At 44.1% G+C, this 17,805-nt stretch overlaps 1 protein-coding gene across 3 annotated transcripts in view; it reads right to left on the bottom strand.

The window, feature by feature from the left end:
• Positions 1-12,949: 12,949 nt before the first annotated feature.
• The window catches only part of EPC1 (enhancer of polycomb 1), a 48,802-nt gene continuing 43,946 nt past the window's right edge, over positions 12,950-17,805 (bottom strand). For all 3 annotated transcript variants that reach the window (XM_075271566.1, XM_075271565.1, XM_075271564.1), the window contains 4 exons: positions 16,817-16,932; positions 15,857-15,998; positions 14,731-15,109; positions 12,950-13,339 (listed from right to left, as the gene is read on the bottom strand). In XM_075271566.1, the coding sequence (XP_075127667.1) occupies positions 13,267-13,339; positions 14,731-15,109; positions 15,857-15,998; positions 16,817-16,932 (710 nt within the window). In that variant the 3' untranslated portion in view covers positions 12,950-13,266. The remainder of the gene's footprint in view (positions 13,340-14,730; positions 15,110-15,856; positions 15,999-16,816; positions 16,933-17,805) is intronic.

Here is a 17,805-nt window from a genome sequence, read left to right as displayed (position 1 = left end):
CTATTCTATATTTGTTTTAATTGTTTTAGATTTCAATGATATTCCAGGCAAGTATCATTACGTTACCGGGGTGGAATGCTGTAATGTAATGTGCAGATTCAGAGACCATAGTTAAAGGGGTATTCCCACCTCACATACTCATCAGTCTTCACTCTTGTAAAATCTTCTTTCTTCCTGGTTTCTTGCATCATTTGGTGGGCGGGGTTTCACAGGCAACCTGCCGTTTAGCTCCGCCCCCAAATTCACGTGTAGCTCCGCCCACCCACATTGGACTATGAAGTACAGGCAGCAGCAACTCCATTCTGTGTTACATACAGAGACTGCCTGTCTCTGCCATAATGAACACAATTGAATTAGCTAGCCTGATAACTGGGAGAACAGAAGAAATGAAAGCAGCTCCTCTCCTCTATCTGATAGCAGGAAGCTAGGTCACATGGTGTAGACACAGGAATATCTAGATACACAGGCTGGCTCCCTGCACTTAGCCCCTCCTCCCTCCCCCCTGAGAGCAGCAGATACATCATTTGACTCAGGAGCAGCTAAGTCAGGGCTGTGGCCACAAAAAATTGAATAAAGTAAGATAGTGGACAGACAAAGCAGTTTTGCTGAAGCAGTGTATTTAGGAAAAGTCTTACATCCACATTAACAAGCAGTATAGATAGGATCCTTGTGATGGGACAACCCCTTTAACATGTTCAGTGCCAAAAAATCAGGGGTCAGATATTTAGCAGAAAAGCCAAAAAAAAAATGAAGAAGAATGTGATTGCCAACGTTACCATCCAACATGTCTGACCAGTGGCGTAACTAGCAACAGCGGGGCCCCACCCCCCTGACTGACACCCGCCGAAGACCCCGACCAACCCCTGCATTCCTGTGCTCTCTATTATGCTCTATAGTGGCCCCTGCACACAGTATTATGCCCCATAGTGGCCCCTGCACACAGTATTATGCCCCATAGTGGCCCCTGCACACACTATTATTATGACCCATAGTGGCTCTTGCACACAGTATTATTATGACCCATAGTGGCTCTTGCACACAGTATTATGCCCCATAGTGGACACCCATGAACAATTATTATACTCTGGAGTCTTTTCAGACCCCAATAATAATAATTGGAGACTGAAGGGGATACCAACATAAAAAACATTGTTACTTACCTACCGTGTTTCCCCGAAATGAAGAGTGTCTTATATTAAATTCTCTTCCGAAATATATGACCTGTCTTATTTTTGGGGGATGTCTTATGGAGCGGCTGACAACCGGCAGTCATGCTAGCACTTCCTTAGCGGAGCGCCAGCATGACTGCCGGTTGTAGGTAGTGTAGGGGAGGGGGGAAAGGTATGCTACTTACCTTCCCCATCTTCGTAGCAGAGCTGGTGCTGCTGTTTGTCGCGGCGGCAGAAGTGCTGGGTGGGGCTTAGTGAGGCTTCCGGCAGTTGCACCGGAGAGATTCACTTCGTGGGCATTGAAGCCAGCTGAACGCTGTGCTCTGTGTGCACAGGAAAGCCGGCAGCTGCCTCTGCTGTTGTATCCACTGTTGTGGCTGCTGTGGGATGAGCTGGGAGAGTGGATTCCCTGCAGCATATGTACAGTGGCATCTCCCAGCTCATCCTACAGCAGCAGAAACAGTGGATACAACAGCAGAGGCAGCAGCCGGCTTTCCTGTGCACACGGAACATCGCACACAGTGTTTAGCTGGCCGCAATGCTTTTTGGGGATGTCTTATTTTTGGGGGGTGCCTTATACCAGGCAATTCAACAAAAACCTCGACCTGTGCCTTACTTTAGGGGGTTGTCCTATTTTCAGGGAAACCCGGTATCTCCGGCTCCGCTGCAGTCCTTGGTGGTGTTGGCCATCTTCAATGATGTCTGGGACGTTACATGACCCTGGACGTAGGCCCCGGTCATGTGACGTCAGGGAGAATCACAGAAGCCTGCCCGAAGAGGTAAGTAACACAATTTTTATGTTATCTTACCTCCTCTGGACCATCGATCATTATACTCGGGGTCTGAAAAGCCCCCTGAGTATAATAATGATGTTTGTGGGGCCCGTGGCGTCACTTACCGATCCCAGCCCCTGCCAGGATCGGTAAGTAAATAAGGCCTGTTACTGGCTGGAATAACTCCAGCTGGTAACAGCCTATTAAGAAAAAGAAAAAAAAAAAACCAGTGGTAGCGGCTGTCGCCGGCCCCTAATGTCCCGGGCCCTGTGGCTTCTACCCCGGTAGTTACTCTACTGTATCTGACCCTTTTTCTTTTAACATCTGCTGTCAGAGCACGACACCTTCATACACTTAGATTGTCAACCATGATGTTCAGTTACTTGTCTAATGTGAATGTCACCATTAGGGACAGATGACATTACATGGTGGCTCAGTGCTTAGCACAGTTGCCTTGCAGTACTGGGGTGCAGAGTCTGAATCTCACCAAGGTTGACATTTACATGGAGACTGTATGTTCTCTCCATGTTTGCGTGGGTTTTGTTTGGGTTCCTCTCTCGCTAAAAAGACAAACTAATGGGGAGTTTAGATTTGTAGATTTGTGACAGTGAGGTACAGCGCTGCAGAATATGTTGGTGCTACACAAACAACAGAAGTAAACAATGCCTATGACAATGCTAGCCCTAAAAGGCAACATTGTAATTAATAGAACGTCTTAATGCTCACTATAGATACAATGTAACCATAGTGCATTATAAATAGAGAACATCCTGGATTGTTGTTGTGTCATCCATTATTACATTCGCTGCTTTTTACTGCCGCCTGTAACCAAATCATCTCAGACATCCAGCACAGCAGACTGCAAAGTTCACTGGCTGGCAGATAAATCCACCGGGAGGCAGAAGACATCATAAAGCATTGTCTTAAACACTGAGGAAGTGCTGATAAGCTGCAAGAAGACTGTGAATGGCTTATTATGATGTTATAAAGTCTGGCAGAGACTAAAAGCTGGACAATGAGCGTACAGCCTGCACCAGAATAACAGCGGGTCTGTCTGTAGTCTGCAGTACATCAGCCCTTCCATTATATTAAGATAGTCCACAATGTCTTATAGCTTTGTAGACCCACTGCTCCAATTGTCTTAGTTTTTTCAACATTTCTGTATCTGGGTTATTACAGATGTTTGTCAGTAGACAATTCTTTATATACTTTTTATCATTTAGTGTTATTTAGAGGTTTTATTTTATACTAGGTCCAGGCTGGACAAAAACCCTTGTTAGGGTAAGTTCACATGGGGTTCTTTGGTCCGGAACCTGAGGTGAAGGCCGCCTCAGGTTCCGGACCAAAAAATGGGTAGTCGTGACTGAAAGCCGGTGCACTGCACTCCAATGAATGGGCCTAGTTGGGAATGTCTTCCTGGCCGAATCGTGAGGCGAAACGGCCTGAAGAATGAGCATCTCGCTTCGGTTTGTTCCGCCTCCCGGAAAAAAAGAATTGACCGGCTCCCATTGATTTCAATGGGAGCCTTCTTTTTGGTCAGGATTTTGAGGCCGATATGGCGTGTGAACTTACCTTTAGATCTACACCCAGCAGGAGTTCACCTGGGATGAGCAGTCCGTCCATTTGAAGTGAACATCTGCTCTCCACATTATGGCCTTCGGCTTTCAGCTCGGATGAATGGGTCTGAATTAGCCATGGAAGTTGCCGCAAGCTTGAGCCGGGTGCTGCTGTGATCTCTGCCTATCATTGAATACAATATTAGTAGAGATGGGTGAACCGATTTGTTCCGAGTCAGGTTCGACCCAACTATTCAAAATTGTTCGCTTTTTGACAAAACTGAATAAACGGTGATTTGTCTTGGACAAACTAAAATGTCCGCCGCAACATGCATTTTGTTATGAAAATAAAGAATACACGTGTTTCTGTGAGTCACTGTAATGTTTGGGCGTCACCTGACAGCCAATAGTCAGTGGTAGGAGGACACGTTACAGTGATGACGTCATATACAGTATATAAGATACTGTGGACTGAGGCATTTCAGTGATGGTGGAAGTAGGGATGGATGTGTTATACATCACTGCATAATCCAAAGCAATACATGGCACGTAGTGCAGCTAAGCTTGCCATACAGTATGAGAATCTTAGGAGTGGGAGAGGAACAAAGTTTAATCAATTACAGCCAGATAGTGGTATAGATTAGAGATGAGCGAACAGTAAAATGTTCGATATTCGTTTCGAGTAGCCCCTCAATATTCGACTACTCGAATATCGCACCCTATTATAGTCTATGGGGGAAAATGCTCGTTTCAGGGGTAGGCAACATTCGGTCAAATTATACTTACCAAGTCCACGAGTGAGGGTCGGGCTGGATCCTCCGAGAAGTCTTCTCCGCACAGCGTCCCCGCGGCATCTTCCGGCTCTGAATTCACTCTGCCAGGCATCGGGCCTGGGCAGAGCCGACTGCGCATGCCCGCACTACAAGTGGACATGTGCATTCGGCTCTGCCCAGACCCGATGCCTGGCAGAGTGAATGAAGAGCCGGAAGACGCCGCAGGGACGCTGCACGGAGAAGACTTCTAAAGGTAGGAGAAGAACCAGCGTTGATTGGCCGACTGTATAGCATTCAGCCAATCAATGCTGGTTCTGCATCGAACTTTTCCATTCGAATAGCGAGTGGTACTCGATCGAGTACGAGTATTTCGAATACCGTAGTATTCGATCGAATACCTACTCGATAGAGTACTACTCGCTCATCTCTAGTATAGATCATATATAGGAGTGAGCCTGACTGCTGCAGTAATACAGACAGACAAAGGACAGACAACCTTTTCATTGACAATGAACTAATTTTGTCTCAATCTGTTTGGCAATAGACCAGTTTCATCTGAGACTGCACACGGAGCGTTTTACATTATTTTTACCGACAAAGTCAGTCCTGTTAGTGAAAATTGTCCTGCAGCTTGGTCCATCACATTAAACTACACCACACTATTGGTGCCCCAGTGTTGGCATAAAAAGAACCCCAAAACTACTTTGGTTTCACATCTGCTCCCATGAAGGGATATTTTTGATTTTTTTTTTCTTTTAAAAGCTATTTCTTCTTCTTCATCACTTTTCAACTAGGCGCGCCACCACAAATGTGTCTCCCAAATAACAAGTTTGTAGCAGTTACAAGTCATCAAAATGGGCTACATTTTCCTCACGGCTTCCCTAAAGAACACAGTTGAGATGTTTCGAGCTGTTTGGGCGCCCTGGGACTCGTACCCGTGGTCTCTGACTCCCTTCCCTTCTCCCCTCCTTGTGTTGTCCTGTCTTTGTCCTTTTCTTTCTTCTCCCTTACTTTATATTGGTTGTTGATTCTGTATTATACTGCACTTACGATTTTATTGCCCTACTGTATGGTTTCTCTGCCCTTTTTGCTTCACTCAGACCCAATTTTGTAGGTACCACATCGGAATAGCCTTAAGAAAGGCTATTCGTCTCCTACCTTTTGTCGTCTTGTCCGCGCCGCCGTTCACCTACAATCCCGGTTCTTGTCGGTATGCAAATTAGCTCTCTCGCAGCACTGGGGGTGGGCCCCAGCTCTCAGACAGCACTGGGGGCATCCCCAATGCTGCGAGAGAACTCTCTCCAGCACTGCCTCCATCTTCGTCACCAGTGTCCTCTTCAGCCTCTTCTTCCGGCGGTGGCTTGTAACTTCTAGGCCTCGGGCCTTGGCCAGAGCAGACTGCGCATGCCCACAGGCCACAAGAAAATGGCCACTTACAATACTGTGCAATCGGCCATAAACCCCAGTATCAGTTCAGTGTATGGTTAGGAGTTTGTATCTACTGCTTACCATTCGTTTTTCCATATACATACATGTCACTTTGACATAACTTTCAGCGGTGTTTGCCTTACAGAGCTAGAAATTGGATGGATAAGTTCATAGAAGCCCTAAGAGTTTTTTTTATACTGCTAAAAACCCGAAGTTTAGTGCTCTGTGGGCTTTTCTGGTATGTGCCCCGGTGGAGGAGATATTGGTGCCGTTAGTTTTAGGACCGATCTCTTGCTCACCCACACACAGCGAGGGTTTCCCAGGATGTCTCCACTACGTTACACCACTTCCTGGTTGTCAGATTTATCACCATTCGAGCATTTAGGACTAGTTCACACGTGTCAAAATCCGCCCCCTCACTTCAGAGGTCTATGTAGACCACTAGTGTTCTTTTTTCCGCTAGCGGTTTGTTCCCACTCGCAGAAAAAAGAAGTGAGCTGCCCTTTCTTCAGGCGGATTCCGCCTCGCGACGGCAACCTCCGGACTAGGACCATTCATTTGGGCCTAATCCGGAGCGGAAAGCCGTGACTGAATGCATTCACTGGAACCCCGTGTGAACTAGCCCTTATGGGGCCAGCTAGGACGCAGCTTCAGCAACCTACAAGTGTGCAGGATCTACAGGTCCAACTGCAACATCTGTGAGCAAATGTGCAACACAGAACTTAGATGCCTTTGTGCCCCATGTATCTCATCCTGTAGGCTAGAGGTGGCCCAGCAGGGAACTAGAGACTCCACTCAATTGTACAGTTACCTAATAAACTTCTCCTAGTCCTCATAATCTCTTGCATATATCATCTTTACATTCACACTGAGAACTTTTAATTTCATCCCAACATCATCCTGATCCTCCATTATTTAGCAGCAGGGAGAAGGGAAAGTGCTCTGTATTTCTGTAGAAGAGCCGAGGAATCTCCATTACCAGTGACATCGAAACCCATTATTAAGAACATTGAATGAATGGAGAACTGTCAGTGAAAGCATCCAGCAATGATAGAGCGCTTACACCAGTCTGCACACGCCAGCAATATACCGTACCTAGCTGTGGTGTTCAAGAAGGAAAAAAACAAGGAGCGGGAAGTAATATGCAGTGACTACTTGGCCAGGTACACACTCATGGCCGGCTACACAGACTCATGATAACCACGGCCATAAGAAAAGAATGGGTCAGTGTGCTTGCCATTAAAATCATAGGGCCTATTGTGGAATGACCTGGGGAAAATGGGGTAGAATGCGGCTTCAGATCACGAGCCGGGGGTTGTGACGTCACTGACACCCCCAGGACCAGGTAAGTAAATTACTGCTCCCCAGACAACCCTTTATCACTGGCATACAGAAAGTTAAAGGGGTATTCCCAACTCGCCCGCTCACCATCTTTCAGGCTGTATGCTCTGTTCACTTCCTGGTTTTCTCTGTACATTGGTGGGCGGGGTTTCACTTGCTCTGCTATCTCTCTTCATAGCAGTACATGTTTTCAGTCAGTAATGAGGGATGGTTTTAAATAAATTAGCACAGTATCACTGGAAGATGCACAATATGAAGCTGATGTAGCAGAGCTGGATTTGATAGGTGATGAGAATCCCAAATTTACATGCTACAGGATCAAGAGTCAGCTTGCAATAAACTCAGTTTTAGGTCTGTGTTCACATATAGAGGTAACAGACTCCCTGTCTCAGCCCTTATAAGCAAAAATCAATTAGCCAACCTGATAACTGGAAGAGCTGGAGATAAACGGCTCAGAAATACAAGCTCGCTCAGCTCCCCCTCCCTGCTGAGAGCAGGGAGCTACGTCACTCGTCCTGGGTGGAGACATAAGACCATCCCCAGGTCCGTGGTTATGGAAACGCAGTGTAAACAATGAAGTGAATAATCTCAGCATCCAAACAAAGCAGTTTTGATGAAGCAATGTATTTAGGAAAAGTCTTAAATCCACATAAGCTAGCAGTATAGATAGGATCCTTAAGATGGGACAACCACTTTAAGTCTAAAAAATTCCCCTTGAGTGTTGGTTACGCGAAATGTACAGGTGACCCATTAGCTAGAGTCACATGGTGGAATTTGTAGAAGCTGAGAAATGTAGCTTCAGCAATTCAGAACCAAAATTTGTGCTGGTTTACCAATTTTACCGCAGAGTTTGCTGATGGAATGGCTGGCAGATACATGCTGAGATTTTCAAAAACGCTTTTCCATTGCAGATATTTTTCTGCAAGGTGTGGATGAATTAGCCAGAATCCTATCCACTTTGCAGGCAATGTAAAACTTGAAGTTTTTTTTGCTACATGAGGCCCTGGCTTTAAGGAGCGCGATTTGAACCTGCAGCAGGTCAACTATCACTGCAGATTCTGCCAAGGTTTTCAACCTTTTGCCAAAATCCGCAGCAAAAACCAGCTCATTTTATGTGGTTTTTTTTTTTTTGCCGTGGCTGAGTCTGCTGCGGGTCCACTACAGGATGCTTTTAATATCTTGCAGTGGGCCCATCCTATGTAGCTTTACCCTAAAGGGAGTATCTATGGATCTCAGGTTCAGGTCTAATTTGGTGAAAACCAAAAGATACAATTATCAGAGAAACATATATACATTTCTTTCAAGCTCCATTATCAATCCAAGCAATACAATTTCATGTCAGTCCTCCCTATAGAATCTAGGAAGTTATTTCTAGTAGTTTATTTCCAGGAATATACAGCCATCTTCCACATGGTGGTGCTGTTTATCCTATACAATAAGAAGCGTGTATATACTGTATACGAGTATCCTCTGCCAAGCCTCCATATAGTTTCGGAGGTAATGTTTTTGACCCCTCCAGTAAGGGATGGTTTAGTAGACATACAGTAACACACAGTAACATACAGTGTTGGCCAAAAATATTGGCACCCCTGCAATTCTGTCAGATAATACTCTTGTTCTTCCAGATAATGATTGCAAGCACAAACTCTTTGGTAATATCTTCATTTATTTTGCTTGCAATGAAAAAACACAAAAGAGAATTTAAAAAAAGTCAAATCATTGATCATTTTACACAAAACTCCAAAAATGGGGCGGACAAAAGTATTGGCCCCCTCAGCCTAATACTTGGTAGCACAACCTTTAGACACAATAACTGCGCACAACCGCTTCCGGTAACCAGCAATGAGTTTCTTACAAGGCTCTGCTGGAATTTTAGACCATTCTTCTTTGGCAAACTGCTCCAGGTCCCCCCTGAGATGTGAAGGGGGCCTTCTCCAAACTGCCATCAGGAGATCTCTCCCCCTCCCCCACAGGTGTTCTATGGGATTCAGGGCTGGACTCATTGCTGCCACTTTACAAGTCTCCAGGGCTTTCTCTCACCACCATTTTCTAGTGCTGACCTGAAGTGTGTTTTGGGTCATTGTCCTGCTGGAAGACCCATGACCTCTGAGGGAGACCCAGCTTTCTCACACTGGGCCCTACATTATGCTGCAAAATTTGTTGGTAGTCTTCAGACTTCATAATGCCATGCACACGGTCAAGCAGTCCAGTGCCAGAGGCAGCAAAGCAACCCCAAAACATCAGGGACCCTCCGCCATGTCTGACTGTAGGGACCGTGTTCTTTTCTTTGAAGGCCTCTTTTTTTTTCCTGTAAACTCTATGTTGATGCCTTTTCCTACTTTTGTCTCATCTGACCAGAGAACATTCTTCCAAAACGTTTTTGGCTTTCTCGGGTAAGTTTTGGCAAACTCCAGCCTGGCTTTTTTATGTCTCTGGGTAAGAAGTGGGGACCTCCTGGGTCTCCTACCATACAGTCCCTTCTCATTCAGACGCCGACGGACAGTACGGGTTGACACTGTTGTACCCTCGGACTGCAGGGCAGCTTGCACTTGTTTGGATGTTAGTCGAGGTTCTTTATCCACCATCCGCACAATCTTGTGTTGAAATCTCTCGTCAATTTTTCTTTTCCATCCACATCTAGGGAGGTTAGCTACAGTGCCATGGGCTTTAAACTTCTTGATGACACTGCGCACGGTAGACACAGGAACATTCAGGTCTTTGGAGATGGACTTGTAGCCTTGAGATTGCTCATGCTTCCTCACAATTTTGCTTCTCAAGTCCTCAGACAGTTCTTTGGTCTTCTTTCTTTTCTCCATGCTCAATGTGGTACACACAAGGACACAGGACAGAGTCAACTTTAATCCATTTCAACTGGCTGCAAGTGTGATTTAGTTATTGCCACCACCTGTTAGGTGCCTCAGGTAAGTAACAGGTGCTGTTGATTACACAAATTAGAGAAGCATCACTTGATTTTTCAAACAGTGCCAATACTTTTGTCCACCCCCTTTTTATGTTTGCTGTGGAATTATATCCAATTTGGCTTTTTGATAATTGTTTTTGTGGTTTTCCATTGAAGACAAATTAAATGAAGATAATACCAAAGAATTTGTGATTACAATCATTTTCTGGAAGAAACTGAGTATTATCTGACAGAATTGCAGGGGTGCCAATACTTTTGGCCAACACTGTAGATAACTTCCATATTAATGTGCACAGTGACATAGCTGCAGAGTTTCTTGACTCTGCGGCTCCCTCAGCAAACGCAGCATCACCTCTCGTCTCCAAGTGATGCGTCCACTGCTGTCTATGGAGAGAAAGAAAACCAAAGCCAAGTACTACGGCTTACATTAGGTTCACATTAACATTTGAGCACTCTGCCGGTTCTCTCTGCCAGTTCCCTTATAAAATTGTTGGAAACGGGGAAAACCCCATTACAGTGTATGGGTTCCGCGGGTTTTTCTGTGTAACTATTATTTAAGCGAATATAATTTCCATTTTTTTGGTTCCCCAAGTGAACACTAGTGTGAACCTGGCGTCAGTAATAAACATCGTGATAGAGTCCACCAGAGTTGGATGTACTTTCCCCCCCGTTATACGTAGAGGATAGGGGATAATGTCTGACTAGGGGTCCAGTGACCAGGAGAATGGAGAATCGGAATGGGAGCGGTGATGTTCATGTTCTCCAACCTGGAATAGCAATTGCCAAAATTTCCATAGAAGTAGAGGATACACTCTTCTCCACTCACATGGGGGACTGAAGGCCCCACTGATCAGACACTTCTCCTCTATGCACAGGATAGACGCCACTACTGGGAAAACATCTTGACAACCAATAGATTTATGATCTAGTCCTAGGATAGGCTATCAATGTGTGACCCCCTGGATTATAAACTAAACTGCAGTACCGGACTTGGCCACATGTGCTGCATACCACTTCATTTGGCTGATCAGTGGGGGCCCTGTGGTTTTGACTCCCAATGATCACATATTGATGGTCTAATTCCTGGGTTCCATCTTCCGTCCTCAAGGTTCACAGGCTCTATGCTACATTCACACAGTCATGGGCATGTTCTGGGTCCGTGGTAACCTCGCACAGGCAGCACGTGGATGAGATTGGGAGTACTCATGGACAGGTATAGGACCTATATTGAGGTATGCCCTTGGCTCACGACTAGGGTTGAGCCGATCTTGAGATTTCAGGATCGATTTTAAAATCTGATCATTTTCCAGCCCATCCCGATCGTGAAATTTGCTTGATCGCCGATCCGATCTTCCCCGATCCCTCAACCCTATTAATGATATATACATGAATAGGGTTGAGCCAATCTTGAGATAACCTCTGACCTCGATCCCGCCGGAAAAGATCGGGATCGGAATTCCGATCGCGAAATTTACTCGATCATGACCCCATGATATTACACAGTGATGTGTAATGGATCATAGAATATAATGGGTTGGTGAGAAACACAACTAGCCCATATAAGCACGGAGTATTAATGGAAACATTAAGCCGAAACCGCGATACGACGCTTGTATGAAAGTAAAGCACGCTGAAATCTAAAACCACAACGAGTCAGGGAATAGTTTTTATGTCTTTTAATATTTCCTTAATTTAGTGGGAGCTTTTCTTTCCTTCCATTTAAGAAACGAGTGCAGAACATTGAATTGAAATAGACAATGAACTCAGAGCGGAAATGAATACAGAAATAAAAGGAAAAAAAAAAATAAAGAAGAAACATCACCACACATTTTCGTTTGTCAACATGTAATGCCCTGGGTTTATTTTGTGAGAAATCATTCACAAATGTAAATTTCCAGGTGGGATTAAAAACCTCAAGGAGAACGTATAGATGCCATTGGACTGGGCATTCAGACTTGGGTACTGACATAGCATTAGTAGTCTGTAAAGTACCATGCTCTTCACAGAAGAGAGCTCATATTTCCAAAGGAAGGCACCCGATAGTTGTGGTTCTGGCCCTGCAGCCTTCTGGAGAAGAAAAAAAATCAGAAAAAAGGAAGAAAAAAAAGAAAGAAAAAAAAAAAGAAGCTGGCTGTTCTAGAAACTGGAATGATGATACACGTACAGCAATTACTGCATTCTTCTCCCTTATGTCCTCGTGTTTTCTTAAGAACAAGTAAAGAATGAAGTCTTTTAAACAGTTACACCATAAAAAAATACAATTTTTTAAAGTGTTTTTTTCTATTTTTTTTCTTAAAAAAAAGGGCAGACAACATAAAAAGAAAAAAAAAAAAACAACTCCAGTTGAATGGACTCCGTTTGCATACTTGATTTAACACTTTTTTTGGTGTAGGAGGAGATGGGGCGAGGAAGAGGAAGGGGGGCATGGGTTTGTATATAAAGCAGCAACAAAACCTTTAGTGCCTGAAGTACCAGAAACCACCCACGTGACGGACCGGTGTATGGGGGAGGCGAAGGGAAGATTCGTGAGACTTCATTATTATCTTGTCACTTCTGATAGTTAAGAACAGGAAGATCCCCATGAGTACATTCCCCATGACTTAAAGGAAAAAAAAAAAAAAAAAAGACGAAAAAAAAAAGAAAGAAAAAAAGATGCCTTTTTCTTAAGATTCTGTATGTATGTCACCATTTCTTCACATGATACAGAAAACTCAGGGACCCGGGTGGGGGAACCAAGTTATGTTATACCATTTACAAAATACCAAGGAGTCCACAGCTACCTAACACATTTACTACAGCACAGGAACCAATGAAGGTACAGTGTACAAAAAACTGTAAACACGGCACAATAAATAGATAAAACAGCAGGTTCCGCACCATGCACATGATGTGATGACACTTCTCATCTCTATACAATCTCACACTCTTACTTTGTTGCAGTTTTTGTTTCCCCGTTTTGTTTTTCGTTTTGTTTTTTTTTCATCCCCTCCCCCCCAAGTGCAAAGCATCACAAATGAACAGTTCTGTATTCAAGTAACATATATACAAGGGTATTACAAATATGCAGTACTGTACAGATAATTGCTGTATTCATAATTTACAGATGTTCTTTATTCTTTCCTATTAACGGTACGAAAAAAGAAAAGAAATCAAAGCATGAGAGATGTGCGTTGCTGTCGAGTCCCCACAGCTGCCGAGGAAACGCGGGGTGTGCGCCGCTTTCCCATCATCCCTTGCATTCGTAATGCTACTGATGCATAGCACCTAAACAAGTTCCCGAGGCTGCAGTCCCAAATCCTGCCGAAACTACGTCACTTCCATAGCTACTGTGTTGTCTGCTATACTGTTCAATGCTGGCTTTTCTGTTTCGTGGTTTTCCCTGGAAGAAACGAAAAGATTAATGAAATAATAATAATAAAAAGAAAACTTCTCAAATCAAAACACAAATTATATACCCAATTATAGCCCTCATCCTGTGACACCACCAACGATTGTCTGTCTATTGACTAAGGTTGGGTTCATCTCTGCGGAGGAGTCTACGTTCCAGACAAAAAAAAAAAAAGTCTTGCAAACACAACTTTATTATCCGACACTATAAGAGGACTATAAAAGGGTCCGTCGGGCTCTGTTGATGCTTATCCGTTGTTCTGGTCCTCTGACAGACAGCAAAACAACAGACACCCCAATGCTAGTGTGAGCCTAGCCTAATGTCACATCTTCTCTCAATCTGAAACCATCTATTAAACTTCTTCAAACCTCAAGTTTCTAACTCCAGTGTGAGTTATCAGCACAACTTCTTCTGACAGGCCCAATGTCTTGAGTAGGTTTGTCTCAGACCCTTCTATCACTCCGTACAGTCTCTCCCTGGCATGCTCATGTCACCTTTACCTCAAAAACATTCCACCCTTTTTCTCACTGTGGAAAAAAAAAAAAAAAAAAAGCAAAAATGTATTACTGTCCTGATTGATTCTCATCTAGATGACTACGACTACCTTAACTTATCTTCCGTTCCAATAAGTTTGCCCCTCTCTCCCTGTGTCCAATATGCAGCACCCAGGCTCATTTCACCGATGCCTCCGGACTATACCATGTGTAGGAGGAAACCCACAAAAACATACAAACTCCTTGCAGATATTTTTCTTGGTTGGATTCGAACCCATGACTCCATCGCTGGAAGGCAACATTGCTAACCAGTATACGGATTCCCACCATTCTTGTGGGTTTGAGGACTCTAAACCCAATTTCTCAATTTACTCTGATATTACAGTGTGGGAGGAAACCAGAATAACTGGAGGAACCCACAAAAGCACAAGGAAGTCATCCGAACTCCAGATATCCTTTCATACTAGATCAGGCCAATACCCCAATTGTCAAGTCACCACAGAGGGCATAACCTATTGAAGGATGACCTGGTCTCTCACATGCAACTTAATGAATGAATATCTGAATAAGACCATCCCTAGTTTGTGTGCAGAGGGATCACAATGGCCATGTGACAGGCTGCCCATGGTCACACCTCTTTACCAGACAGATTTGCATATATTTTTTTCCCATAATCCCCTAGTGGAGCAGAAATGGCTTGCAAGTCTCCATTTGCCTGTCAAGGTGCACAATCTCCCTAAGGAGTGTTATTATCCCCTGAAAAATGAAGTAGAGATCTAGAAAACGGCAAGGCATAGATCCAGAAAGCATAATGGAGAATTATAGAACCTTACAAAAGTTCCTATACCATAGACAAGTCATTATTTCCTGGTCTCCAGAGAGTCTTACCTCGGTACTCCATCCACAGAAGACGCTGCTGGAATCTTGGGTACCTGACAATTCGCTGCTGCTGCTGCAGCGAGCTTTAAGGCAGATGGGGGAACAGCACTTAAAGTCCTAGGTAAATGGCGTGCATTGAGGGTGTTTATAGAGTTTACAGTGGCAACGGAGGAGGGTACAGTTAATCGGATGTTATTCCCAATCAGGACCTGAGTTGTTGCAGAATTGGCAGCAGTTACTTGGTGACTCAGAGCGCTGTGGGAACTCGCAGTCTGTGTGATATTGGAAGGCTGTAGCAAGGCTGAACCAGTGGATGATGTGGACGATGAGCTTGTATGTACGAGTGCTGCAGGCGTGTTACTACTGAGGTGTAAGCCCTTGTATACTCCTGCAGAGAAAAGACAAAACGGAGGCAATAAGTCAACTGGGATACAATATAAGGGGAGGTTTACTTGGAGGAATTTGATGCTGAATTTGTCAAGCAGAAAATTTCTGCTTCAGGAAATTTGAGGCAGATTTTTTTTCTACTAGTCAAAAAAAAAACAAAAAAAAAAACAAAAACCAACATGGATTTTGATGCTGTATGTGAAGCAGAGGGTCACTGTATTTTGGTTTTATTGGGCATGGACAAATTCCAAATATTGAGAGCATATTTTGACTAACCCAACAGAAAAGGTGTATTTCTCCGCCTACCATTCATTTCAATAGGAGTTCTCAGGAGTAGAGATGAGTGAATATGCTCGATCAAATATCTCAGCCACATAGCTCCCAATGTAAAAACACTTCCAGGGCTTCAAATTTTTACTGCCCCTCCCACCAGGAGCTGTGCGGCCAAGGTATTCGATCAAGATATTCATCTCTACTCAGGAAGAATCCACCTGGATGCACGTGACACTTACTTTTTCCACTAGGTAAAAAAAAAAACAAAACAGGAATTTGAGGAGGATTCAGCCTCAAATTCCTACACAGGAACACGTTAAGGGGCTGGTCACATGACAAAACGAAATTCCTCTTCGTTTTCCATCCGCCAGCGATCCACAGCAGAATGACAATGCAGAGCGTCGAAAACAATGGGAGGCAGAATATGGGCGGAATCGTCCCCTAACACATCAAGGCGCCCGGAGTCCTGACCCACCTGAGGCTTGAAGAATGCCATTCACTCCAATCCCAAGGACAACATCATCCTTCATTTTGATGGCCATCAGCTGTTCAGATGTTACCAAAGCTGTAACAGCAAACTGAGCACTGGCAGAGTCTAACGTCTTTGAAACAAAACCCTAAAAGAGAGAAAGATATAAATGGAGGAGGAAACTATTACAGTTGTGCCTATGCAAGCAATGAATGCAAGAAATCTGCGGCGGCTGATGATTCACCAAGACCTTATACCACTGACCCTCTCTGCAAACCAGGGGCAGAAGTGCAGGCTGCAGATCCTCACATTGCAGCTTGGTTTGCCTACTTTCTATTTCTACATAGGAAGGTCCAGATTTCGATTCCTAAAAGTTTGTTAGGAGCTCTGTGTCATGAACTATAGTCCGAGCTCCATCACAAAACATTCCTAAGGGTGAGTTCACATCTACGTTGGCGTTTCCATTTGAGACTCTAACAGTATACAACTGAAAATCGGCATAGGAAATAGACAAATATAGTCAAAAGAGTCCGTCGGACTGTGAGCTACTGCTATCTTAGCAATCCGCCTCTGTGCTATTGTGGTCCATCAGAGGTGACACTAGTGTGAGGGGGAACATGCTGCATACAGTATTACGGTATCCATTTTTAATAAGGGAATTGAGACTCTGCATCCGAAAAACCAGAGCTCTGAAGAATATAACGTATACAACAATGCTAGATTTTAAAAAGGATTTTTTTTCCTGTGGAAGATCCAGTAAATCAGCCATTTTCCCATGAAGTACAGCGCTCACTTGCCTTAGTGGCAGTTGTGAGTACTGCACCCTCTCTCCCATTGAAGTCTTCAGGACACAAACTGTAGTACTCACAGACCCAAAAACTACTACAATGGGAGTAGTCAAGGGGTTTTAGAATATTCATACCAAAGAGGTGGAAGCAGGTACGGTGTGTGTGAGAGCGGTGTTACCTGTGACGTGTTGGCCGATGAGCTGTTTGCCTGCTGTTGATGGATTTGAGCGAGTTGCTGTTTCTGCATTAGTGCCAGTTGTTGCTGATGTTGCTGGTATTGTTCGGCTGTAAATGCTGAAAATAAGAGTTGTATGGGTTAGGAGGATGAGCCGAGATTAGATGTTCCCAAGTATAGGTCCATCTCCCAGAAAACCCTCTTCATGCCTTTCTGGACCAAACCATTTTTTTTTTTTTTTAAAGAGGTAGGATGACAAAAAACCCTGCATTTTGGGCGTTTTAATTCTCTTCCCCCCATATTATAGCATTCCTGAGCCCAGGCCACTTTCTTGCATCGGACTGCCCTATATTTACGGTTTCTAGTCGAAAAAGGGTAAACGGCATTTCCAATAGTGGGATTAAACACAAAAAAAAAAAAAAAAAAAAAAACAATGTTAAGGCTTGTAGTCATTGCAAAACTGGTGTAGCCATAGCCTCTAAGAGTATGTTCACAAGCTGAATTTGGGGCTGAATTACTGTAGTCCTAAATTGCGCCTGAAACCGACCACCATTGATCTTAATGGGAGGCAGACACAGATTTTTGTCTCTAGCTGATTTTTTTTCAACTAGCAGAAAAACACAATGGTCTTGGAAAAATATCGCCTGCCGGGTATTGCATTTGGTTGAGTAGAAAAATTCTGCTTCAAATTCCTGAAGATGAAGATTTCACCTCAGGCCTCACGTTGCGGAAACGCAACTTTTTTTTTGTTGCAGATTTTGTAGCAGTTTTTCGAGCCAAAGCCAAGAATGGATACAAAAGGAATAGGGAACATATAGGAAGTTTTTACACGTCTCCCTTCTGCTCAATCCACTCCTGACATTGGCTCAAAAAAACTGCAACAAAAGAAGCTGCGTTTCCGCAGTATGGGGCCTTCAGCTAGGGAAAATTCAGCAGTAAGAACATCCCCTTATGGGAAATTGACAGATTTTATCAGCCCCTCCACCAACTCC

Source organism: Leptodactylus fuscus, chromosome 4 (assembly GCF_031893055.1).
Source record: "Leptodactylus fuscus isolate aLepFus1 chromosome 4, aLepFus1.hap2, whole genome shotgun sequence".
Classification (NCBI taxonomy): Eukaryota; Metazoa; Chordata; class Amphibia; order Anura; family Leptodactylidae; genus Leptodactylus; species Leptodactylus fuscus.
Note: the sequence above shows the minus strand (reverse complement) of the source record. Positions and strands in the feature narration are given on the sequence as shown.